Source organism: Carcharhinus amblyrhynchos, chromosome 9 (genome assembly GCF_965287045.1).
Source record: "Carcharhinus amblyrhynchos chromosome 9, sCarAmb.v2.hapA, whole genome shotgun sequence".
Lineage (NCBI taxonomy): Eukaryota > Metazoa > Chordata > Chondrichthyes > Carcharhiniformes > Carcharhinidae > Carcharhinus > Carcharhinus amblyrhynchos.
In genome coordinates this window covers 79,680,585-79,708,368 of record NC_137332.1, presented here as the reverse complement: position 1 = coordinate 79,708,368, position 27,784 = coordinate 79,680,585, and the positions used below count along the sequence as shown (strand labels likewise).

Below are 27,784 nucleotides of genomic sequence, written 5' to 3'. Positions count from 1 at the left end.
TCAAAAAAATCTGAAAGCCCTATTTCATTCAGCAGTTTGAAGTTTGCAATACCATTATGTCAGTATATGATGGATTTTGTTTTCTTGATTCACTGTATGACTGCCACCTCCTTGGCAGTGTGATTGCAGAGTCAGTGGAACTCCGATTACAGAAGAAAGGCTGCTATTCATTTAAGCAGTGTGCAGACGTGGTAGCAACTTCTGACCGACACAGGATACCACTATTGCTTTTCTTAGATTTGTAGATATAATCTTTAATACCAGGATTTCCAGTATATCTTTCGTTATCCTTAAACAAAAAATTGCTCTGTACTGTGATTGACAGGGTGCTCCACAGTGTCCATCTCTTTACTGCACTTTTGCTTGTTCCAATCCAAGCCCTCAATCCTTACCTTCATTGCAGAAGTCTCCATATTCATCCTCTGCTCTTTCTACCATTGCCAGCCTGATGGTCTCCATCAAGCACACCTACCTCTTCCCTCCCTTGCTAGTGCTCCAAAGCAGTTGGTTTCCCTTTGACACCCTGGCCTGCTTCTCGTTTATACCCACTCACCCCCTCCCACCCATGACAACTTGCTGTTCAAGAAAAAGTTCCCATTCAACTTGGCACGTTGTGAATTTAAGCTTCACTTCAGGACAAGCGCAAAGGTCAAAACTGACACTTCAGCACCAGCTGAATACTGCACTGTCAGATGAGCCATCTTTTGGGTCAGGTATTGATCCAAGGCCCCATCTGCCTCTCAGGTGGACATAAGATTCCATGGGACAGGAGTTATCTCCACTGTCCTGGCAAATATATATCTTTCAATCAGCATCACAGAACTAGCTTGTCTGGACATCAGTACATCAACTCCATGAGGAGTTTGATCTGTGCCAATTGTCTTAATCTTTTCCTACATTACAATAGTGGCCACATTTCATTGGCTGAAAATCACTTTGGAGACACCTCGTGGTTGTGAGAGATGCTATGCAAATGCAAGAGTTTTTCCTTCCTTCCCACCTTTGAGAGAATCAAACACTATTTCTAGGTGAAACAGTGATTTACTTGCACTTCTTTTGACTTGGTCTACTCTATTCACTGCTCACAATGAGGTCTTTTCTATAATAGGAGAGACCAAATGCTGAAAATTATCACTTTGCTGAACACTCCCATTTAGCCTGGAAGCATGACCCTGAACTTTCGGTCAACTGCCATTTCGATTTCCCCATCCTACTCCATTTCTCATCTCCTGCCTCTCACTTTCATTAGAACTATGTGGGAAGCCAGTTTCAGCTTCAGCAACTGCACCTCATATCTCCATGAGGCCTTTTGCAGCCTTTGAACTTAAGTTCAACAGTTTCAGATCATCACCATTGCTTATTTCTTTTGGACAATTGCTGTTATAAACTCTGCAGTTGCCATTTTCAGCTCCTGTAGACCCATCTCTTGTTTTTCCACCTGCCCCATGACTGTTTTGCCTTCTGAATTAATCACCCCTGACTTCCATCATATCACAGGCTTTCCTTTTTCTTCTTACTTGCAGTCTTTCATCCCATTCTTTCTCTGCCTTTGTGCCAATATCATTCTAATGAAAGATTGATCTGAACATAACATCTGTTTCTTCCTCACCACAAATACTGCTTTACCTACTATTTCCAGCATTTTCTGTATGTAACTGCTCTTTACATTCAAATGTAAAAGCACAATTGACCCTTTACTGTAAGTACTGAGGTGTGTAATTGATATATAATAATCCACAGAGATTTCCTGAAGTATCAGACAGGCAATTGAAAAGCAGAGGGAGGATGTGACTCCTTACAGGGATGTATAGGGAGTTGCTTTTGAGTGAGTGAACTTCTGGGCAGCACCAAATAAACAGGAAGTGGTATGGTGGGACCTCTTTGTTCAGCAAGCCAGCAATTATGGCCACTGAAGCCCAGTACTGCAGTGCAGGGGCTGGTACATTGTGTTTTCAGTTGGAAGCATAACTTAGTCTGCGCGCTGCACATGATTTATGCATTCGGACGTAATGAATACAAATATAATCTAAGACAGAAAACTCCAAAATGTTTCATGTTATTCGAAGCACTTCCTGTATGTGTTCCATGTTTTCACGTAACTCCAGTGGCAGGTGTATTTTTAGTTGCTGTTTTGTCAGACTGGCCACTGTCACAGGAAGTGGTTCAACTGGGAAACAGATGGCAGCTGTTGATACAAGAGTAAACGATCAAGGCATGTGTTGTGTTTTTGTCTCCTTTCTCCTGCCTCCCTCACAATCAAGTCCATTAATAACTTAACCCTAACCTCTTATGTTTACTACAGTAATGACCTACACAAATTTCCACCAGTGGAGGTGACTTTTAGAATTTAACTGTATATTGAAAATTGAGATTTCAAAGTATAATATTTCTACATGCTTGTCTTCAGATGTGAAGTTACTAGTTAGTTTGAGAGGAGCCGTTGTCTGGAAGGAGGCAAGGTGTGATCACTGCTCACGTTGCTTTGGCTCACTTTCTTTTGGGCATATTGAGGCAAAAATGTTCATAAAATCACCAAATGTGACAACTTGAGTATTCTTTCCACATGAGAGCCATCTTGTTGAATCAAACTCTCCTTCATATTGTGATTGGGTAGGAAAATGGGAGTGAAGGCAGGCCTGTTCCCTTTCAGCAGGGAAAGGGGACCAATCATTTGGAAGACACACTTTAAGAATCGAGGAAAATCTGTTGAACTAAAGGCAGCAGGAAATGTGGCCGGGAATATCCGCCAAAAAAGAGAAGTGCCCAATGGGCGGGAAAATGCGAGAATTTCCCACCTGTTTTTTGGGCATACTTAACTGAATGAATCTCCAATACACGCTGTACATTACTGAATGCCTTGGGGATTAATGCTGGTCAGGAGGGGTGGGTGGTCATCACACTGGAGAAGCTGGCATCAGTGCACTGAGTGGGCCATTGTGCATGCACTGATTTGTCAGTGGACAGATTTTGCTGGCCTTCCAATATTTATCCAGCCCCCTTCCCCCTATTTGCTGGCCTCCCGACTCTCTTTCCCCCCGCCAACACACACACACACACACACACACACACACACACACACACACTCTGATTGCAGAGTGACAGCAGGACCCTGCCTCCTTGTCATTGCTGCCCAAGGGGCATCCACCCCCTTGTTCCCAACCTTCCAGGAAAGCCTCAGTTGCCTCTGTCCCTACCAGGGGAGTGAGGATGCATGTGTCCTGTTCGTGAGGAGCAGTTGTAAACTCCACTGGGAGGGTGGTGGGTGAGACCCTAGCAGACCCAGAGAACGTCATGCCTGGCCTGCTAATATGGAGATTCCTGTTTCCATGTGGTAATCAGCTTGTGTTCTTTAAAATAAAGGACCTTGGAGACTTGTGATAGGCTGGATGCCAGTCGCGAGTCCCATTAAAGGCCCCCGGCTGACATCTCCCGACCAGCTGTGTGACTTGAGCAGCGCCAGGGGGTTGGAGAATTCTGGCCTGTGTGCCTGGTGCATCCAGGGTGTACTGAGATCTGTTTTTGACATTAAGGTAAAATGTTATTCTTACTATCAGTTTGCAGGAATATGAAAGCAATGTATTGAAACAGGTTCAAACTCCAAATAAAATTGGTTCTCAAGGTATCTGCAGATACCCACATAGCAAGTTTCTTTTTCTTGGTTAAATTTGGAGAAAAGCGTAGATTGGTGCAAACGAAGCTGGCATCAAAGATGTGTCACACTGAGAAAGCTTTAGAAGTCAGATGCTAGCTCCTGAGGGAATAAATATTTTTCTAAACTGTAGACTTTAAAACTTAGTGACTAGTTGAGGTTATTATAGACAGAAGAACTGAACATTAGCTACAATACAAACAGATTGGAAGCAGTGGTAGCATGGCCCCTGTGATGCTGCTACCTGCTCCAGTTCTGCTACAGCCATTGCTTAACAGCTTGGAGCCAGCATGCAAGAGGCAGCCGATGGAGCTTTTGTATTGACAATGCTAGTCAGTTGTCTACTGTCATTCAACCAGGCTGGCACAGCACTTGTATAAATATTTTGTTGCGGGGAGCCTGGAGTTATGTATATTGTTCAGTTGCAGCTTGAGGGGCAACTGTGGACTTGGCAGCACTGTCAGTTTATGCTTTGTGCTATTGGGTCAACCCACAGAACAGTCAGCCAGTGCTGCGAAGAGTGTCATTTACTGCTCATTGAAAAACGGAGCAATTCTCTCCAAAGCACCCACCTGGAGAAGTAGGTGTCGTTTTGGGAATCCACAGTAGAAAGGACCACTGAAAAAGCTGAAATGCAAAATGACGAAGATGAAAGGTTATAGTATGACAGAAATTCTAATTCCATTCAGCAGAGGAAAAGAAGAGTGGATGGTCTAAGAAAAGGACTGAAAATTGTTGAAGACTTTGAGAATAGTGAATGAATTGCTGACGTAAATTTGGGATTTGTGCTAAAAGCATAATTTGGAAAGAAAATTGATCATTATTGGTACACATAATGCATTACAGTAAGTTGCTAGCACAGTGTTATCAATTATGACATTTGGAAAGGATTAAATGGGCACAGAAGTATTAAGTAAGAAGAGTAGGAAAATGGTATTAGATTAGGTAGCTGCACACACAGGCAAAATGGGACAAATGCTGAAATTTGATTCTGTAATCATGCAGCGGATCTCTAGAGTATCACTTTGGTATCCACGTACAAATAGAATATATTAAGTGTCACAGATGGTCAATTCAACAGCTCATTTGGGGTCATAAAACAACCTCCACAAAGGATTCTTTGAGCTGAAATCAGGAATTTCTTTTACTTAGTGCTGTGAATCTTTGGAATTCTCAATTCCAGAAGGCTGTGGTAGCTTTGTCGTTGAGTATGTTTAAAGCAGAGATTGACAGATTTTTAAATACCATTAACATAAAGGGATGTGGCGATAGTGTGGGTAAAAAGGCATTCAAGTGGATGGTTTGTCATGATTGTATTGAATGGTGGAGCAAGCTGGACAGCTGAATGGCCTATTCCTGCTCCAGTGTGCTAACCTAAGGAGACTAAAATTGCGTGGTGTAATTTGACCAAGGATCTATACAATTGAAGCAAGAATTGAAATACTAAATTTGTTATTTGTAAGTTTTGAATTTTCCACGAGGGTGGCCACTCCAGACCTAGTTCAGATCTGCTGATTGTAATAGAAAACCTCTGTATGATTCCATGCCAAGTTTAGCAGAGTCAATATTTGTTACTTTGAGTAACCTGGGAGGGAGGCTTCAAGATAACTTGACAAATTTGATGTTTGTGCAGTTTAGTTCTCTCGTTTAAAAAAAGGACCATCTAGTTGTTAGCAAAAGCTAATTTGCCAAATAAGTAAATTTTTGAGAAAGCCATGTGCGGATTTCTTCCATTATTTTAAAGCTGTTTGTTTTCTTTCATCCTTGTCAAGGTAGCTGTGGAATAGTTTGCCCAAGTACCCATTGTTTCTGTGTGATCCAGTTGGTGATGAGAATAACTCAATATACACCAGCGGCCATTTGGCCTCAACAAATTAATTGGCAGTGTCATTATTTTGTCTCAGCAGGCTAGCAAGGAAGCCTTTTCAACAATCATAAGAACATAAGAAATAGGAGCAGGAGTAGGCCATCTAGCCCTTCGAGCCTGCCCCGCCATTCAATAAGATCATGGCTGATCTGTCGTGGCTCAGTTCCACATTCCTGCCCTCTCCCCATAACCCTTAATCCCCTCTCTTATCAAAAACCCATCAACTCACGTCTTAAAAATATTTAGCGAGGCAGCCTCCACCACGTCAACGGGCAGAGAATTCCAGAGATTCACCACCCTTTGAGTGAAGAAGTTCCTCCTCAACTCCGTTCTAAACCGCCCCCCCTTTATCTTGAGGCTGTGCCCCCTAGTCCTACTATCCTTTCTGAGCGGGAAGAGTCTCTCCACCTCTATCCTATCCATCCCATTCATCATCATATATGTCTCAATGAGATCTCCCCTCATTCTTCTAAACTCCAACGAGTACAAGCCTAGTTTATTCAGCCTCTCCTCATAGCTCAACCCCCTCAACTCCGGCACCAGCCTAGTAAACCTCCTCTGCACTCCCTCCAAGGCCAAAATATCCTTGCGTGAGTGCGGCGACTAAAACTGCACACAGTACTCCAGCTGCGGCCTCACCAATGCCCTATACAGCTGCAGCAGACCTCCCTACTTTTATATTCAATCCCCCTCGCTATGAAGGCCAGCATCCCATTAGCCTTCCTGACCACCTGCTGCACCTGCAGGCTGGGTTTTTGCGACTCATGCACAAGGACCCTGAGGTCCCTCTGCACCGTCGCCTGCTGCAGTTTTTCGCCCTGCAAGTAATAGTCCTTCCTACCATTCTTCCTACCAAAGTGGACCACCTCACACTTGCCGACATTAAATTCCATTTGCCAGTTCCTGGCCCATTCGCCCAGCCTATCTGGATCCTTCTGCAGACTCTCCACACCCTCCGCGCAATTTGCCGTTCCACCAATCTTGGTGTCATCAGCAAATTTTGACACCATTCACTCGGTTCCCTCCTCCAGATCATCTATATAAATGGTAAATAGCTGAGGGCCCAGCACCGACCCCTGGGGCACTCCACTAGTCACCAACCACCAATCCGAATAGCACCCGTTGACCCCCACTCTCTGCCTCCTATTTGACAACCAATCCTCTATCCACGCTAACACCCTACCCCCAACTCCATGCCCCCTTACCTTCTGCAATAACCTCTTGTGAGGTACCTTGTCAAACGCCTTCTGAAAATCAAGAAAGACCACATCCACCGGCTCTCCTCTATCCACCGCCCTAGACACATCCTCATAGAACTCCAATAAATTCGTCAGACACGACTTCCCCTTAACGAAACCGTGCTGCATCTGCTCTATCAAGCAATTCCCCTCAAGATGCCTCGCTGTTTCCTCCTTGATGACGGATTCTAACATTTTACCTACGACAGACGTTAAACTAACCGGCCTATAATTCCCTGCCTTTTGCCTGGCACCCTTCTTAAACAACGGCGTAACATTAGCCGTTTTCCAATCTTCCGGCACTTCCCCGGAATCCAGCGACGTTTGGAAAATAACCACCAAGGCATCCGCTATCACCTCCGCCATTCCTTTCAGAACCCTCGGATGCATTCCATCTGGTCCTGGGGACTTGTTCACAGTCAGTCCCTCCAGTCTGTCGAGCACTGCCTCTCTAGTAACAATAATGTCATTGAGACCCTCCAGTCCTACCACCTTCCTATCGCTAACACCCGGCAAATTATTCACATCCTCCTCCGTGAAGACCGAAACAAAAAAGTTATTCAAGACCTCAGCCATTTCCCCATCCCCTACCACTCAGTACCCCCTCTCATCCTCTAAGGGTCCAACGTTCACCCTAGCCAGCCTCTTCCTTTTTATATACTTATAAAAACTCTTGCTATCCTTTTTTATATTAAGCGCTAGCCCAGCTTCATAGTTTATCCTACCCTTCTTTATCAACTTCTTTGTCAATCTTTGTTGACATTTAAACCTCTCCCAATCCTCTTCTCGCCCACTACTCTTAGCTACTCTAAACGCCTCCGCTTTTAATTTAACACTTTCCTTCACCCCCTTCATTATCCATGGCTTATTACCTCTCCTCCTACGGTCCTTTTTAACCATCGGAATAAATTTCTGCTGAGCACCAAGAAAGATCTCCTTAAAGATCCTCCACTGCTCCTCAGCAGACCTACCTTCCAACGCGCTCCCCCAGTCCACATTCGCCAATTCTTCTCTCATCCTACCGTACTCCCCTCTGTTCAAACAAAGGACGCGTGTCCGGGAACCCACTTTCTCCTCCTCCATCTGCACCAGAAACTCCACCATACAATGATCACTCTCCCCAAGAGGATCCTTCACCGCAAGGTCCCTAATTCTACCCGCCTCATTACATAACACCAGATCCAAGATAGCTTGCTCCCTCGTCGGCTCCAACACACACTGTTCCAGGAAACTATCCCGGCAGCATTCCAAGAACAACTCCTCGATCCCACCGCGTCCAACATGGGTCGACCAATCAATAGGTAGATTGAAATCCCCCATAATTATCGCCGTTCCATTCCTGCACACCGCACTTATTTGCGCGTTAACAGCCCGCCCCACTTCCAGATCATTATTCAGGGGCCTATTGACGACACCCACCAGTGTCTTCCTCCCTTTGCTGTTCCTAATCTCCACCCACAACGATTCCACGTTCTGCTCTTTGGTTCCTATATCATCCCTTGCTACCACCCTGATGCTATCCTTAATCAGCAGAGCTACCCCCCCCCCCCCCCCCCCGCTTTTTCCTCCCGCCTATTCTTCCTAAACACTTGATACCCCTGGACATTCAGCTCCCAGTCCCTGTCACCTTGCAGCCACGTCTCTGTAATGGCCACCAGATCATATCCATTTGTGCTGATCTGCGCCACCAGCTCATCCACTTTATTCTGAATGTTTCGTGTATTCTTTACAGTATATTTACACGATTCGCCAGGACTCTAGTCCCAGCACGGTTCAGACCAACCCCATCCCACCCGAACAGGTCCCACCTACCCCAATACCGATGCCAATGCCCCATAAATTCAAACCCATTCCTCCCACACCAATCCCTGAGCCACCCATTCACTTCCTTAATCTTAACAACCTTGCGCCCGTCTGCGCTTGGTTCAGGCAGTAGCCCAGAGATAACCACCTTGTCGGTTCTACTTTTTAATTCCATTCCCAGCTTTTCATACTCCCTCCCCAGATCCTCAGTTCGCATTTTGCCTACGTCGTTGGCATCCATGTGGACTACAACGACCAGATTCTCACCCTCCCACTCCAGGTTCCTCTGCAGCCCAGATGCGACATCCCGGACCCGAGCACCAGGCAGACAACACACCCTTCTGTGCACTTTGTCATTGTGACAAAGGACAGTGTCAATACCCTTAACCCCACTATCCCCAATTACTACTACGTTCCTTTTCACCTTCTCTTTGCCTATGTCCTGCTGCATCACTGTACTGTGTGCAGTTTTCTCACCAACCTCACCTCCCTCGTTCTCGTCCAGACTGGAAGCAAGAACCTCAAACCTGTAATGCAGATTAAGAGGCTGAGGCCTCTGCTCCCCACCCGCCTTCCTCCGCTCCCCACCCGCCTTCCTCCGCTCCCCACCCGCCTTCCTCCGCTCCCCACCCGCCTTCCTCCGCTCCCCACCCGCCTTCCTCCGCTCCCCACCCGCCTTCCTCCGCTCCCCACCCGCCTTCCTCCGCTCCCCACCCGCCTTCCTCCGCTCCCCACCCGCCTTCCTCCGCTCCCCACCCGCCTTCCTCCGCTCCCCACCCGCCTTCCTCCGCTCCCCACCCGCCTTCCTCCGCTCCCCACCCGCCTCTTGTTCCTGACCCTTAGAGTTAGCCAGTCTAGGGGGGGTGGATGTCACTTGCACCCCATTGACAATGGCACCATCTCTCCCCCTGATGAGCCTCTGTGCCTGTAGCTCAGAGGCCAGCTCATCTACCTTGAGTTGGAGCTCCTCCAGCAACCTGCACTTACTGCAGACATGGTCACTAGGAAGGACCCTGGGGTCCACCAGCTCCCACATTATACAGAAACAACACATCACATGCCCCTCCATTATTCACTGTAGTAATATTGAAAATTTCAACACAAACTTACCTGGCCCTTTTTCTCCCCAGCCCTTTTGCCCCTAAGCCCTAGTATCTCACTCTGCTTCCCACTCACTCCGCTGCCCGCCGTCTACGCCAGGCCTCCTTTTAAACCTGGCGCTGTTTCAAAGCCTGCTTCCCCACAGCTCCCTGCTATCCACTCCCTTAGAATTCTTAAAGCGGTAGAAACAAAAAGCCCGCAAAAATGCTTTTAAATGATTTAAATAGTTCTACAAGGTAAGTTCTTACTACGAAAGTGCTTTAAACTTATTTAAGCAGGTTTTTAACAGGTAATTTCTTATCTGTCTCTCTGCTCCTTCACTCGTCTGCTCCAGCAGTTGAACTCTTTCAGCAGTAAAGTTCTTAGCTGGTTGACTGTTGAAGTGGATCTGTAGGTAATCAGGAAGTACCTCATAAGGTTTGAACACCTGATATAATGGACAAAATTCTTTTTTGTTTGCTTAAATTTGGGGATTAGCTGACAGATATGACTTGTAAAATGAGGAAGATGAGACTGAAAATGTCTTCCCTCTCTCATGAGTTGTCATCAAATGCGGAGGTGCCGGCGTTGGACTGGGGTAAACACAGTAAGAAGTCTGACAACACCAGGTTTAAGTCTAACCGCTTTATTTGATAGTAAATCAAATAAGTCGGTTTACTATCAAATAAATCAGTTGGACTTAAACCTGGTGTTGTCAGACTTCTTGTTGTTGTCAAATGTCAGGTCATTCAAATCCATACTCAACACGTGAAGGAACTTAATTCCATCGGTGTGATTTACTCTCGATGTGCAGCTCACTTTATCAATTATTCCAACCAAGTAACAGTTAAGTGTGATGATGATAAAGTCAAATAAGATCAAAATACTGCGGATGCTGGAAATTTGAAATAAATACAGAAAATGTTGGATAAGCACAGTAGGTCTGGCAGTATCTATGGAGGGAAAGAGTTAACATTTTGGACATAAATGATGCTTCGACAGAACAGGTCGTCCTGTTTGTTTCAGTGCTGACATTTACTCTTTGTTGCTGAATCTTTCAGGACGCCTTTGGAAGTCGCCACTTTTATCTTCAGAATATTCTTGTCAGTGTTGCCTGTAAAGCTCAATGAACAGAATCTATCTTATGATCATCCGTTAATTCTGAGCACTTTCGGTTGATCAATTTTGGTCTGTGGTTGTCTGTGAAATGTTCAAAGCCAACTTCCTTTCTTACTATAATGCAACGTCAAGAAGAGGCTCAATAGGAAGTGGTTGTGACGTGTCGATGTGCATCTTGACACGGAAAACTGAAGCAGTTTTAGTATGCTGTGACTTTAGTTGGGTGCTCTCTGTTAAGTGTACTGTTTTTATTTAAATTTGAGAGGTGAAGACTCAGGTTATACAAATTTGAAAGATGAATGTGTTCAAAAAACAAGTCTCCTCTTCACGGGCTGATTACAGAAGATCCCTCTCAGACCCAGCTTGCTGTGACAAGAATCCCACCAGTCTGAATGCTTACCAGTGGCACACAACCTCAAAACCAAAATGGAAAATATACAAGCGGGCCCATTCGGAACCTTTCAAACCAACAAATACTGATAAGTGGCATTCGGCCTCAAATTTTTCGTGTAACGTTAGCAGGAGGATTTTTTCTGGCATGAATAACACCAGGTCAGAAGACCAGGGTCAGCCAAGACAGATTAAGCACCATTTCAAGTACACTGGATCAGATGATGTCCTGGAGCAGAATCCTGCCCAGGTGGTGCAAGCAAATACCAAATTAGCAACAATCCCTTACCACCGATCCATTTCTGAACCTGGTTGTTCTTCAGACATAGAGAAACCACCTTTGAGACAAGTCCACTCAGATGCTGACCAGAGAACTGATTTTATCCGTGGCTTCTTCACTACAGTATCAAATCGGCTTTCGAGATTTTTGAGGCACAAAGAAGAGGCAGATGTGGACTCACTGCAGGAAGGTAATACATTCTAGGCAATGCTCAACTAATTCAGATGGATCTTGATGTATTGAAGGGTTATGGAAAAACCATATTTAACATGGAAAGATGCAATTCTATGCATGTGGGTAAGGAGAATGCTGAACATGGATACACCCTTCAGGAGAATGCAGAGAAGTAAGAAAGAAATCTGAGTAGTCCAGTGTCTATATCGCAAAAGGGTTAGGAGTAATAGCTGGAGCAAGTCGGGTGTTTGGATATAGTTTTGAGACAATTGACTCTACCAATAAGTGTATGAATTAGTCCTTAGGCATGCCTCAGTTCAGCTTCGGTCTCACATGATAGGTTATGTTGAGATTTGGAAAGGGTGGAGTGTTGTGCTTGAAGCTTATAGGTCAAGATAGGCTAAAAGAGTTGGCACTGGATACTTCAGGGATGGTCTCACTGATATGTATAAGATTATTAAGGGAATGGATTGTTTTTGAATCGACTGCCAGTTCCATTCAAATAGATTACAATGCACCATGGATATGATTTGGAGCTGTGTAAGGTCAGACCCAGGCTAGATGTCAAGAACTGTGTCTTTCTTTTTGAGGAAAGTTGTCCTTGGAACAAGTTGCTCCATTGTGTGGTAGACGCTGATTCACTGAATTCCTTTAAGGGAGGCCTGTATCTGCTTCTAGCTGGAGAGAAGATCACCTTGCTTAAAAGATTGGTGCTATATAAAATTATCATGGTCAGAATGATATCCAAGAATTGATGGCTGTGGATGGTTAGGGAAGCATTTCCTGGATATCTGTCCCATCATAGTCCTGTGTTTAGTTTGGATCTTTCTCTGGTTCTTCCATGAGATTGTCATTTGAGGTAAGGGTAGCAGTGATCTAAAAGGCACTACAATTGTATGGGACAGACCACATAAGCTAGATGGTTCATGTATATTTGTATTATGAGACAGTATTGGAGATTTACTGTAAAAAGCAAATTATTAAGGGGTACTAAGCAGTCCTTTGTCTTAATCCAAAAATGATTGATTTCAGTTCTTTGCTGTTATTTGTCACACTGGTGACCAAAGCGTGATTTTGAAAACATGTTTGTTGAACAAATCATGATTTGATTGAGAAATTTTCAGCTGGAGACTAATTTTGTACAAGAGGAAGTGTAAAATACGCAATCCAGTTAACGTTATGAAAATAAATCTCTTACAGTTTGATGATGGTTCCTAAAGCTCAATGTTGAAATTTTAAGGTACTAAAATGAGCATGCTTTGAAAACTAAAAAAAAATCAAAGGCAATTTGATTGATGTTGTAGATGAGAGGTGGTCTGCGTTCTTTTAGGTATACTGTTTGGGAGGCCTGTGATATCGCCTGAACTAATTTATGAAGGAAATATTTTTCAATTCAGTTTATGAATGAGTTGCATGCTGAATAATTGGAACTGCAGCAAAGTTGTGTGTTGATTTGAACTCTGTCCTAAAGTGTCACAGATATCAGAAAATATTGGAATTGAGGATCACTGCAGTACATTGTGTATGCAGATCATGTGGTCAGCAATAGATGAGGAAGTCAGTCAACAGTCAAATGTAAAGGTTATTGGCAAAATCTCAACATGCATCACCTTTCTAAAAAAAAACAAAACTAACTGTTGTGGATGTAACAAGATCTTCAATCCGCAGTGTGAAGAAGCCATGGTTGGAGACTGATAGTAATAGCCCAGATTTTCAGGTCTCCCCTGAGATCTGCACGAGACCCCTTAAGAGTTTCAATGTGAACACATCGCCCAGTACTCGGGCAGGAAGTTTAAACTTCTGATTGCCTGTTTTACCCTGCCCAGGTTGACCTGTGATTGGCTAGAACCAGTAAAAAGTCTGACAACACCAGGTTTTAGTCCAACCGATTTATTTGATAGTAACGTCACCTGACGAAGGGACTAACCCGAAAGCTTGTGCGTTTACTATCAAATAAATCGGTTGGACTAAAACCTGGTGTTGTTAGACTTTTTACTGTGTTTACCCCAGTCCAAAGCCGGCACATCCACATCATGGTGAGAACCACACAGACTTGGATCAATTTCAACAAACTACCCATGCTTTTACATGGATTGACTTAAGGATTTTTCATAGCAGGCCTAAAACCAGCAAAACTTTAAATCATGCAGCTGGACTATTACGTAATGTTTAGTCCTTCCTGCACCTTGCTGGAATCTCTGGCCCCTGTTAGAATATGATGTGGACATGCTGGCGTTGGACTGGGGTAAACACAGTAAGAAGTCTCACAACACCAGGTTAAAGTCCAACAAGTTTATTTGATAGTACACCAACTAGCTTTCAGGGTTTGCCCCTTTGTCAGGAGAGTTCTGGTCACACAAAGCATATAAAGGCACACGCATTCTAATCAGTATTCTGTCAACTGTAAGTTAATCAAGCCTTAAAAAGGTGCAGACAATGTGAGTGGAGATTGCATTAAGCATAGGTCAAAGAGATGTGTACTGTCTCCAGACAGGAGAGTGAGATGTTGCAAGTCCAGGCAAGTCATGGGGATTACTGATAGTGTGACATGAACCCAAGATCCTGGTTGAGGCCACCCTCGTGTGCGGAACTTGGCTATCAGTCTCTGCTCAGCAACTCTGCACTGTCATGAAGGCTGCTTGGAGAATGTTTACCTGAAGATCAGAGGCCCTGTGCCCGTGACTGCTGAAGTGCTCGCCAACAGGAAGGGAACAGTCTTAGCTGGTGATTGTCGAGCAGTGTTCATTCATCCATTGTCATAGTGTCTGCATGGTCTCCCTAATGTACCATGCCTCGCAACATCCTTTCTTGCAGCATATCAGCTTCCTGCAGAAACTCAGCACACAGAGCAGTTGAACCAGGGGCACTCCTCATCACAATGGATGTCTTGGCACTCTACACCAGCATCCCCCACAACGATGGCATTGCTGCAACTGCCAGTTTCCAGATGCAATTTTACTTATCTGCTTCATCCTGGACCACACAATGTCTTCACCTTTAAAAACCAGTTCTTCATCCAGACACACGGAACAGCCATGGGGACCAAATTTGCACCTCAATATGCCAACATCTTCATGCACAGGTTCGAACGAGACTTCTTCACCGCACAGGACCTTCAACCAATGCTATACACTAGATACATCGATGACGTTTTCTTTCTTTTGGACTCGTGGTGAATAATCACTGAAACAACTATATGATGACATCAAGTTCCATCCCACCAGACTCACCGTGGACTATTCTTCGGAATTGGTTGCATTCTTGGACACACGCATCTCCATCAAGGACAGTTACCTCAGCACCTCATTGTCCCGCAAGTGCACAGATGACCTCACAATGCTCCACCTCTCCAGCTTCCACCCTAAACACGTTAAAGAAGCCATCCCCTACGGACAAGCCCTCCGTATACACAGGATCTGCTCAGATGAGGATGATCACAACAGACACCTCCAGACGCTGAAAGATGCCCTCATAACAGGATATGGCACTCGATTCATTGATCTACAGTTCTGACATGCCACACCAAAAAACCACACTGACCTTAGAAGACAAACACAGGACACAGTGGACAGAGTACCCTTCCTCATCCAGAACTTTGCCAGAGCGGAAAAGCTACGACATCTTCTCTGGAGTCTTCAACATGTCGTTGATGAAGACAAACATCTCGCCAAGGCCACCCCCACGCCACTTCTTGCCTTCAAACAACCGCACAACCTCAAACAGACCATTGTCCGCAGCAAACTACCCACCATTCAGGAAAACAGTGACCTTGACACCACACAACCCTGCCACAGCAACCTCAAGACATGTCGGATCATCGACATAAATGCCATCATCTCACATGAGAACACCATCTACCAGGTACGTGGCACATACTCTTGCAACTCGGCCAACATTGTCTACCTGATATGCTGCAAGAAAGGATGTCCCAAGGCATGGTACGTTGGGGAGACATGCAGACTCTACGACAACAGATGAATGACCATCGCTTGACAATCACCAGGCAAGACTGTTCCCTTCCTGTTGGCGAGCACTTAAGCATGGGCGTTCGGCCTCTGATCTTCAGGTAAATGTTCTCCAAGGCGGCCTTTGACATACGACAGCGCAGAGTCGCTGAGCAGAGACTGATAGCCAAGTTCCGCACACATGAGGATGGCCTCAACTGGATCTTAGGTTCATGTCACATTATCTGTAACCCCCATGACTTGCCTAAATTTGCAATATCTCACTTACTGCCCTGTCTGGAGACAATACAGATCTCTCTCCACTCACATTAACCCTCTCTCCACTCACATTGTCTGCACCTTTTAAGACTTGATTAGCTGTAAAGACGCGCATTCTAATCAGTATTCTGTAAACTGTGTGTGCCTTTATATGCTCTGTGTGACCAGAACTCTCCACTCACCTGATGAAGGGGCAAACTCAAAGCTAGTGGGTTTACTATCAAATTAACTTGTTGGACTTTAACCAGATGTTAGAATAGTCAGTATTTTAAGGGAGTGAAGCAATGGCCGTGGGGTGAGAAGGGATCAGGGAGGTTGAACATTGTTCTCTTCCTTCCCTCGCCGCCACCATTGTTGGGGTGAGAGAGGGAGGACAACATTTGAGCGTGAGTGAAGTCAGGGGTGAGCACTGACAGTGGGCTAAGGTTATTTAGTTTCAGAACTTGACAGCTCTAGGCAATCTTAAACCCACAAGTATTTCTTAAGTTGCAGCATGTAAATAATTGGATTTAAGAATGCTAGCCAAAGAATATTTCATAATTTTTGATACTGAAAATCAAATTTTAGTGAGAAACACCAGCTTTGGGACATTTAAATAAAAGCAACAGATTTCAGATACTGGAAATTTGAACTAAAAATAGAAAATGCTGGAAAAACCCAGCAGGTCTGGCATTATGTGTGAAGAGAAACAGTTATGTTTAAAGTCTATATTTAAGATCCTTCAGAATTCTGAAGTCACAGATCGAAATGTCCATTCTGCTTCTCTCAGAATTTGCCTGACCTGCTGAGTGTCATTTTGTTTCTGTTGGGACATTTAAACACTTATTTGCTAGAATTTGGTAGTGAGTGCTGAATAAAGGGGTGCGAGTTGGCCTCCTTTGCAAATTGGAAGTGTTGTCATAGTTAACGTATAACTCTCATAAGTTTCGTTGGCAAATCAGGTATTTTGACACTTAGTCCCCTGTCCTGCTTTAGTGTTTTTTTTAAGGAGACGCAGTGCTCAGATTAAGTTTCAGTTGCTTGAACTGTGCTTAAGTTAGCTCCTAAATCCTGAAATATTTTCAGTTTCTTGATAATCAATTTATACACACATTAATGTCTAACTTGGATTGGTTTGTGCATTTTGATCAATTGATTAGAAACACTTTGCAGAATTAGATTATTTTGGTTAAAATAGCAGTCGTGTTATATAAACACTGGGCTGACTAGTGGCAAATAACATTCATGCTACAGAAATGCCAGGTGATGGTGAGCTCCAACAAGAGAGGATCTAACCATTGGCCCATTAATTCAATGGCACTATCATTGCTGAATCCTCATTATCATCCTGGGAGTTACCATTGACAGGAAATGGAACTAGACTAGCCATCTAAATACTGTGGCCATTGGAGAAGGTCAAAGGCTGTGAATCCTGCACTGAATAACTCACCTCCTGACTCCCCAAAACCTGTCCACCATTTACAAGTCACAACTAAGAAGTGTAACGTGTCTGGATGAGTGCATTTCTAACAAGAAGTTCAACACCATCCAGGAACTGCACAAAGCACATTTGATTACTATCCCTTTCACAAACAGTCAATCCCTCCACGACCAATGAACAGCCATGTACCATCTACAAGATACCTTGCAAGAACTCATTAAGGTTCCTTCAGTAGAACACTTCAAACCCACGGCAACTACCATCTAGAAAGACAAAGGCAGCAGACACATAGGAACATCACCTGGAGGTTCCCCTCCAAGTCACTCACCACCCTGCCTTGAAACTATGCCATTCCTTCACTGTCACTGGGTCAAAATCCTGGAACTCGCACCGAACAGCACTGTGGGTGTTCCTATACCTCCAGGAGTGGCAGCAGTTCAAGAAGACAGCTCACTACCACCTTCTCAAGGGCAACTAGGGATGGACAACAAATGCTGGTCTTGTCAGAGTTACCTACATCCCATAAGTGAATTCAAAAACATAACCCTTTCAGAAACCAGAAATCCTACAAGAGCCAGAAACAAGCTTATTGAAGCACAACAGTTAGAGACTAACAGAGTTAATCAGTGATGTGGTATGTGTTGTATTTAGAATGTAGCTGATGATGTGATTGGCATTCTGATGATGCAATTATGTCACTGTTTGTGAAGCTGATCATCTGGGAGAAAATGCTTTGGCGTTGAGACAGCACCCCTTCCAAGCAGTTGTTGCTGGTTGAGTCGGTTATGTTGTTGTACTTGGATTTAAAAGTGGCCGTGTTGTGGGAAATTACCACTTCGGAGTCAGACGGGGGTGCAACAATACAGTTTTATTTAACGAAGCTTCATGGAGAAAAGGCATTGGCACTCCTCAGTATTGGGCACCCACCTTCTCTGAATAATACAAAAGGAGTAGTTTATTTTTATACATTTCAGACAATGGATAGCCCGGACATTTGCCATTTAACGCGTCGTTGTAGTTGAGTACGATAGATAGTTAAACACATCATTACAGCCAGACATAGGCATTTAACATTGTATTGTTTCATAGAATGGATACATTTCCTCTATCAGTGACTATCAATGACTTAGTTTCGGTCTGTACATACAGTAATTGCTTTTCCTGCATTTATGAATTCCTGTTCCCATTTATGGGAAATCTTATTGTCCTGGTCTGTCCTTATCTTAAAAAGTGCCTCAAGCTGTCTACTGGCTTCCTGCAGTATCTGATTTCTGCATGTTTAACTTCAACTGTCTGGCCTGCATGTTTTTAGTTTCAAGTAGCTGTCTGCGCTGTAAGTCAATGCCTGCTTAATGTCTCTCTCCCAGGTAACATTTTAATGTGCCAGATAGCCATCTTTGTGATTTTTCCCACTACAGGCTAATGTTTATTTAATGGATTACTGAGCTCATTATTAATTTGGTGTGTTGTTACTACATTAGAGAATCATCTACAGCACTGAAGATGGTCAACCCTTCCAAACCCTCAATCTTGTCCTTGAAGGCACTGAAGGGCAGCAAATGCATCAGAACACTTGCACTTGCAAGCTTCCCTCAAAACCACATTACCCTGACTGAGCCATTTTACTACTCATTCACTGTCCCTGGATCAAAATCCTGGAACTTCCTTCCTGTGGAATATTGGGGGTACATACACACCCTGGACTGCGGCGCTTCAAGGTGGCTTACTACCACCTTCAAAAAGGTAATTAGTGATTGGAATGCTGGACTAACCAATGACGCCCACACCCTGTGAACAAATTAAAATTGCCCATAATGTTTATGCCAACTTCCTGCAAGAGCAGTGTAGCTCATTACACTCATCTGCCCTTTCCACAAAGGCTAGGTTTTGTTGCTCATTCTGAATTGGTGGTAAACTTTTTTCTTGTATATGTATACACGTCATTGAAAACGGTACGTCAAATCAAAGGCAAGGTTAAAATGCATTTGGGATGTCTTGAAGTTATACACGACATTGGTAAGGCCACACTTGGAATACTGTGTGCAATTCTGGTCACGCTATTGTGGAAAGGATATTATTGAACGAGAAAGAGTGCAGAAGAGATTTATTAGGATGCTACCGGGACGTGATGGTTTGAGTTATATGGAGAGGCTGGATAGGCTGGGACCTTTTTCTCTGGAACTTAGGAGGCTGAGGGATGACCTCATAGAGGTCTATAAAATAATGAGGGGCATATACAAGATAGATGGTCAATCTTTTCCCAAAGGTAGGGGAGTCTAAAACTAGAGGGCATAGGTTTAAGGTGAGAGGGGAGAGATACAAAAGTGTCCAGAGGGGCAATTTTTCACAGAGGTTGGAGTGTGTCTGGAACAAGCTGCCGGAGGTAGTAGTAGCAGCAGGTACAATTTTATCTTTTAAAAAGCATTTAGATAGTTACATGGGTATGATGGGTAAAGAGGGATATGGGCCAAATGCGGGCAATTGGGATTAGTTTAGGGGTTTTAAAAAAAAGGGCAGCATAGGCAAGTTGGGCCGAAGGGCCGATTTCCATGCTGTAAACTTCTATGACTGCAATTCTCTTTCCCCCTCCCCTCCCGCAAAAGCCACTACTCTCTTGGGCAATGCACTCAAGATCCTAATCACTCTATGAAAATATTTCCTGATGTTGCTGTTGATTATTTTCTTAATTACTTGGTTTTAAATATTGTGGCAAATGGGAATGGAAACAATTTCTCACCAGTTTATCTTGACCTCTTCACAATTTTAAATTCCTTGATCAAATCTCCTCAACATTGAGAAAAATTCTAACTTTTCCAGTCTATCCATGTAACTGAGACCTCTACTTTCAAAAACTGGGACTATTCTTGTAAACCTTCCAACACCTTATAGAAAGTCTATCCATTCTTCCTAATGTATGGTGCCCAGAATTTTAATACAAGACTTCACTTGAGGCCAAACCAGTATTTTATAAGGAAAAATTCAACTTAACTTGCTTGTCTTTTTATTCCTGTGCATTGTTTTAAAGCCTAAAGCCCTAAATTCATTTCAACCTCATCTTCGATTTGACGTACCACTTTCAATGATTTGTGTATGTATACGAGAAAACAATTAACAACCAATTCAGAATGAGCAACAAAACGTAGCCTTGCCTGTGACGCTCACATCCAAGGTTCAGTCATGAATAAATATCAAGAAAAACAGATAAAAGCAAAATGCTGCAGATGCTGGAATCTGAAACAAAAACAGAAAATGCTGGAAAATTTCAGTGGGTCTGACAGCATTTGTGCTGATTGAATAGAGCCAATGTTGTGTGTCAGGATGACCCTTCAGTGCTGAAGACAATGAAACTTAGACAAGCTTTATCGTGTGAGTGGGGCTGTAATCCATAGGGATGGCACAGACAAAAACACAAAAGGAATGTAAATGTACATGTAATAAATATCAAGAAAAGCAGTCCTGTCCTGACTGATGTGAACTTGATCATAGACCCCTTTGACTCTGCTCCATATATTGATAAAATCATGGTTCATGGTCTCTCTCAATTCCATTTTTGCTGCCCGCTTCCCATATTCCTTGATTTCTTGTAAAACCAGAAATGTGTATAACTCAACTTTAAATATATTTAATACTGTAATATCCATAACCCTCAAGATTAGACAATTCCAAAGATCCACAACTCGGTAAATGAAGAAAGTTCTCCTCACCTCATCCTTAAGTAACCAACTCCTTATCCTGAGACTGTGCCACCCACATTTCAGATTGCACAGCAAAGTAAAAAGAAATCTTGTTTGAGCCTCTTTGTTGCAGTTTAGTAAAGGAGACACAACAACTTCTTCTTCTTTATTTCTTCTTTATTTCTTCTTTATTTCTTCTTTATTTCTTCTTTATTTCTTCTTTATTTCTTTGATACAATTCTACATCACCAACCAGTACCACCTGTAGCCCCTTTATATATCAGTGACTTCTATTGGAGAATTGACATTAATTGGAAGGTCTGTTAATCCATTCCTAACACTTAAGCGTCCATCCTATTAAGCCCCTCATAATCTTCTATGTTTTGACCAGATTGCCTTTTATTCTTCTAAATTCAGTTGAGTTTAAGTACAATTTACTCAGTATCTTTTCAACAACCCTCTCATCCCAGGAGACAATTTAATGAACCTCCCTGCCAGTGTAAGAACATCCTTAAATATGAAGACCAAAATTATCAACCACTTCAGGTGTGGTATCAACAATGCACTTTACAACCTCAACAAGATGTCTTTATTTTTGTATTACAGTTCCCTTGCAACAGAGACCCACGTGTAATTTGCCACCTTAATTGCTGCTGTACCTGCATGCTAACATTTGCGTATCTTGTTCAAGTATACTCAAGTCTTGCTGAAGATCAACATTAATATGTTGCTTTCCTCCACTCCATAATCTAGAACTTAAACAGATAAATCCATGCTGGCTTTTGTTAATTAATCCATTATTTCACAAGTGACTATTAATTTATCGTTTCTAAAACTGTCAATAATGATTTAGGACTGTGCAGCAGATTGAAATGGCACAACAGAAAAGAATTTTTTATGTATTTTGAAAAGTGACTTCTGTTGCAGCTCAGAAAAGAGCAGGATAGATTCATTTAGGCAGTGAGTGCTTGTTTGAAGCTTTTCTTGGCCTCAGATGTCAGCCACTACCTAAGCTTGAACATTATACAGAGAGCATAGTGGTTGGATTGGTGCCAAAAATATTGCAGTTGGAGTTAAGATACTCTGCAAAAACTGGACAACAGCTGTGTACTGGGTGAAAAATATGCCTGGAGGGGAAAGCATATCAAAGTGAAGTGTAGGCTATGAGCCTTAATTGCAATATTCGTGAGTGAACCATGACTTGTTAACATTGTAAAGTGTGCACTATGGCTACAGGTTGCTCAGAAGTTCTAAAGGATTCTATGTAACATCGAGCATATCATGGCTGTGGTGAGTTCTGTATACTTGATTGGTTAAGGGAAGTCAGTAAAGCTACATTTGAGACTTTTCATATTGACACCATTGGGAAACAGAGCATGATCATTTTTCCTAATTGAGAAAGCTTTGACGTCAGGTCGAAGTCCATAGTTCAGGTCACTACCGAGATTAAAAGGAACTGCAAGGAAAATGATAAATCTATTCACACGCATTAGCTGAAGTCAAACTTGCGGTTTTGAAAAAACTGCGTGTCACAGGAATTAACGTAGTGTTGTTGGGTTCACTAAAATCTTTTATTCAAGCCACTGTCCTTAAGTAAAATTTAATTTCTTTTTTACCAGAGCTACAAGTGTGTGTAACAATGACGGCCACTGACTATTAACTGCAGACCAAGAGCGGTGAAATTACTCTGAGCAAAAAGTAGGAATGAGCATGTCTCTCTTGTAATCTGGTCACTAAATAACATCTCAGAAATAGCTTCCTTCTCAGTTGCTCATTCTAATGTATTCATTCTTGACACATGAATTTGGGAAGAAAATGGCCATTTTCCCATTTTGTTTCATAATTTCAAGGCTCTCACTTTTTGACAGGATTTTGTGCACCTTGCTGTACAGGCTGACCAAAAGAGCTAATGTGTTTAACAAATTAATATGGAGACAACCAGGAGAGGTACTGCAGAAATTTGCAGTGTGATTATTGGCTGGAAAGGAGACAAAAAAAATTCAAGAAAGAGTCACAAATGCACCTGAATGAACTGTTCAAGTACCTTCGCCAATATTATTTATATTTTAAACCAAAAGAGAACGCTGGAAAACCTCAGCAGGTCTAGCAGATGACCCTTTTATCAGTTCCACCTTCAAATCTGCCATCAAAACCCCTCTCCTTAAAAAAGTAATCCTTGACCCTTCTATCCTATCAAATTGCTCCCCCTTTTCCAATCTTCCTTTTCTTTCAATCTCCTGGAGTGTGTCGTCATTTCAGAAACTTGTGCCCACCTTTCCCATGTTAAGTCACTCCAATCAGCATCTTGAGATCAATCCTAAATGGTCTTTTTGTTACAAAGGACGCCCTTCACTAACTCTAATTTCTTCCAGCCCTACAATCCTCTGACATTTCTACACTCTTTTAATTCAGGTACCTTAAGCATCCCAATGTTAATAGCTCCACAATTGGTTGCTGTTTCTTCAGCTGTCTGTACTTTGAGTGCTGGAATTTCATTGTATTATGTTTGAGGTCTGATTTTGAGATTTATAAAAGGTCTAGGAGGTCAGTTGTACTAAAGTAACTGGAACAGTTTATTAACACGTTTTTATCCTATTACAGTCAGCACAAGACCACCGAGGCAACTTCACCCAAGGTGGAGCTTGAGTCTGAAGTCACCTGACCAGTTCTCTTAAAGGGACATGCCCCAACATGCGTAATACTCCTCCCCTCTTCAGAACCCCCCAAATAACGTATATATATTTTTAACACAATTATATAAATATTCAACTATACACAAAAACACAAAGATCAACTGTGAACAGTAATATCAACATCTATTAGAAGTTTACATGGACATAAGCAGTCCATCTGGAGGACGATGGTTTCTGGGCGACCATCTCGTTGTCGAGTTGTCAAGTGTTCTTCCCCACATTTCTGGAAACTCCAGATCTTCCTCTCTGATCTGGTTACTGTCATCAGCTTCTGCTGATGTTTCATTTCTGATCAAAACTCTCTGTTTCAGGAGCACAAATCTCAGTTGATTCCTCGGGCTCTTCCAACAACAATTATGTGTCGGAGGGCCTTTGCTGTTTTGATGTGGAGCAGCCACCGGCTGATCCATCTGTCTTCTACAGACCTGTCCATCCTGGGTCTGAACAGTGTATGACACTGGCCCCGTCTGGGCCACCACTACTGCAGGAACCTATTTTTTGTCCTGCCAGTTGCTTAGCACCAGAGTTTCTCTCTTGAACTTTCTTGATTTTACCTCTCTTTGGACCATCTTCACTCATTAGTTATTTGTTCCCATCTCTTATGTCTCCTCAGGCCACATCAGGTCAAAAGTGGTCCATAATCTGCTATCAAACACCAATGATACAAGGGAAACTTGGGTCATTGCATGAGTATATTGCGATATGTGCTTAAGGGACCCCTCCCCTTGGGAAACCTTCAGCACCTGTTTTAAGGTCTGGACAAACCTTTCAGCCTGACCATTTGTCGCAGGGTGGTACGGAGCCAACTTGACCTGCGGAACTCCTTGGTGGTTGAGGTGGTCCATAAATTCCTTTGCCATAAATTGTGACCCGTTGTCACTCAGTACTTGATAGGGCTTCCAAAATGAGCAAAGAACCCATTGAGTCGCTCTAGAGTCGCTTTTGTGGACTTCATAATTGATACTTCTGGCCATTTTGAATGGACATTGACCACCAACAGTAGCATTTCTCCGTCCACCGGAACAACAAAGTCTACATCAATCCTTTGTTAAGCAGCTTCAGGCTATTCCCATGGTGGAGAGGTGGCAAAATGCTTTCTGCACTACAGTGCAAGGTTTGCTAGCACCTGCCATCTCCTCAACCTGGGAGTCAACGCCTGGCTACTGAAAATAGTGTTTGTCAATCTCTTTCATCCGCAGCACACCTGGGTGCCCTTGATGCGTTTAATCTGGTACCTTAATACATAATGTGGGAGGAATGACCACTCTCATGCACCACAAAAGTCATTTGTCTATTGTGGACAACCCCCACTTTCTTGACATTAGGGACTCAAAAGAGGCTGATTCTTATGAATCCTCTTCCCTCATAATCCATTACTTAAAATTGGGTCATTTCTTGTGGCGTTTTGAACTTGGGTTGCTGATGCAGATACTTTATCATCTTGGTGAAAATGCATAATTTTCCAATGCCAAACAGGATTACCTGTTCCCCCAAGCAAAGGCAGCTTTGAAAGTGCACCAAAGTTACTATGCTGTTCAGATTATCTATACCATATGTCATAAGAAAATGCTGCCAACGGTAGTGCCCATTGTTGTAACTGTACTGCTGCCATGGGTAGGTAAAATGTTAGAATCCGTCATTAAGGAGGAAATTGCGAGGCATCTTGAAGGGAATTGCTTGATAGAGCAGACGCAGCACGGTTTCATTAAAGGGAAGTCGTGTCTGACAAATTTACTGGAGTTCTATGAGGATGTGTCTAGGGCGGTGGATAGAGGAGAGCCGGTGGATGTGGTCTTTCTGGATTTTCAGAAGGCGTTTGACAAAGTACCTCATAAGAGGTTATTGCAGAAGGTCAGGGGACTTGGAGTTGGGGGTAAGGTGTTAGCGTGGATAGAGGATTGGTTGTCAAATAGGAGGCAGAGAGTGGGGGTCAACGGGTGCTATTCGGATTGGCGGATGGTGACTAGTGGAGTGCCCCAGGGGTCGGTGCTGGGGCCTCAGCTTTTTACCATTTATATAGATGATCTGGAGGAGGGAACCGAGTGTAGGGTGTCAAAATTTGCGGATGACACCAAGATTGGGGGAACAGCAAATTGTGCGGAGGGTGTGGAGAGTCTGCAGAAGGATCTAGATAGGCTGGGCGAATGGCCAGGAACTGGCAAATGGAATTTAATGTTGGCAAGTGTGAGGTGGTCCACTTTGGTAGGAAGAATGGTAGGAAGGACTATTACTTACGGGGCGAAAAACTGCAGCAGGCGACGGTGCAGAAGGACCTCGGGGTCCTTGTGCATGAGTCGCAAAAACCCAGCCTGCAGGTGCAGCAGGTGGTCAGGAAGGCGAATGGGATGCTGGCCTTCATAGCGAAGGGGATTGAATATAAAAGTAGGGAGGTCTTGCTGCAGCTGTATAGGGCATTGGTGAGGCCGCAGCTGGAGTACTGTGTGCAGTTTTGGGCGCCGCACCTGCGCAAAGATATTTTGGCCTTGGAGGGAGTGCAGAGGAGGTTTACTAGGCTGATACCGGAGTTGAGGGGGTTGAGCTATGAGGAGGGGCTGAATAAACTAGGCTTGTACTCGTTAGAGTTTAGAAGAATGAGGGGAGATCTCATTGAGACGTATAAGATGATGAATGGGATGGATAGGATAGAGGTGGAGAGACTCTTCCCGCTCAAAAAAGACAGTAGGACTAGGGGGCACAGCCTCAAGATAAAGGGGGGGGCGTTTTAGAGCGGAGTTGAGGAGGAACTTCTTCACTCAAAGGGTGGTGAATCTCTGGAATTCTCTGCCCGTTGAAGTGGTGGAGGCTGCCTCGCTAAATATTTTTAAGACGCGGGTTGATGGGTTTTTGATAAGAGAGGGGATTAAGGGTTATGGGGAGAGGGTGGGAATGTGGAACTGAGCAGCGACAGATCAGCCATGATCTTATTGAATGGCGGGGCAGGCTCGAAGGGCTAGATGGCCTACTCCTGCTCCTATTTCTTATGTTCTTATGAATGGCCTGAAGATGATGGTCAGGAGCCTGTGATTGATAAACAGCCAAAATGCCGGTTGTATAGGAAATGGGAGACCTTGAGGTAAGTCCATCTTTGAAAATTTCTTCCCTTCTGCTGCTGCATTAAACAAGTCCGCTATAAGAGAAAGTGGGTATTGGTCTGCACACAGTGCTGGGTTTATGGTTACCTTGATATTTGCACTCATTCTGAACATGCTATCAGTCTTCAAAACTGGCACAATTAGGGTGACCCATAATTTCTGCATCAGGTGGCGTCCAAACAAGGCAGGGCAGTCAACCTTTTTCGCGTACAGTGGTAGCTCTGTCCTAAACACGCGTCCTTTAGTTGTATGTTTACCAATGCATATCCTCTGAGTTGCACCACTTGCTCCACATAAGTTTGTAAGGTGATTTTTTTTTAACCTTCAATGGCAGTGTTTCCAATTTGTCTCTGTATACTAGGTCCATGATCAGTGATACTGCTGCCTCTGTTCTACTTCCATTTTGCTTACCTTCCCTTTTACCTTTGGAAAGACCTTGAAGCTATTGGCTTCTCCAAACGCTAAAATATTCAAAATAAATTTGGTTGATTTAGTTTCCTTTACATTTGTCAACAGATTTGGCGGACTGTCTGTCCCCTTCTTGGCTAGTGGCATGTATCTTTTGCCTATTTTACATGTTTGTTTCTCTTCAACTCCCCTTTTCATCTTTTGATTGCACCCCACAATTGAGGGCAATATGCCATACCTGCTTAGTTTGGGAGTTTGCGCGTTCTCCCCCTGCTTGTGTGGGTTTTCTCCGGGTGCTCCGATTTCCTCCCACACCCCAAAGGTGTGCTGTTAGGCTGATTGGCAGTAATGAATTGCCCCTAAATTAGTTTCCCTCAATGTGGATGGCCATAAAACATTAGACAAGGGTTACGGGTGGAGGGAGGGACTGGTGGAGTTAAAATGGCGGCACGGGCTCGTTGGGCCGAAGGGCCTGTTTCCCGGGCTGTTTTTATTCTTTGTTCTTTATGCCAGTGGCATTGGGCTTTATGAGCCTAGCATTTGCCACAGCAACGGTATTCTATAGAACATAGAACATTACAGCGCAGTTCAGATCTTATCCAGTTCCTTTTTGAAAGCCATGAGTAAACTTACCTCCGGCACTCTCTTGGACAATGAATTTTAGGTTGTGCACT

The 27,784-nt window shown here is 43.6% G+C and overlaps 1 protein-coding gene across 7 annotated transcripts in view; it reads left to right on the top strand.

Annotated features, from left to right (window-relative positions):
• rasal2 (RAS protein activator like 2) overlaps nucleotides 1-27,784 on the top strand; it is a 388,464-nt gene that overhangs the window by 80,294 nt on the left and 280,386 nt on the right. Inside the window, exon 1 of one of the 7 annotated variants that reach the window (XM_080195956.1) lies at nucleotides 11,052-11,616. The exons of the other annotated variants lie outside the window; for them this stretch is intronic. Coding sequence (XP_080052082.1) covers nucleotides 11,052-11,616 — 565 coding nt within the window. Of the gene's footprint in view, nucleotides 1-11,051; nucleotides 11,617-27,784 lie in introns of those variants that run through there. 7 annotated transcript variants of the gene reach the window in all.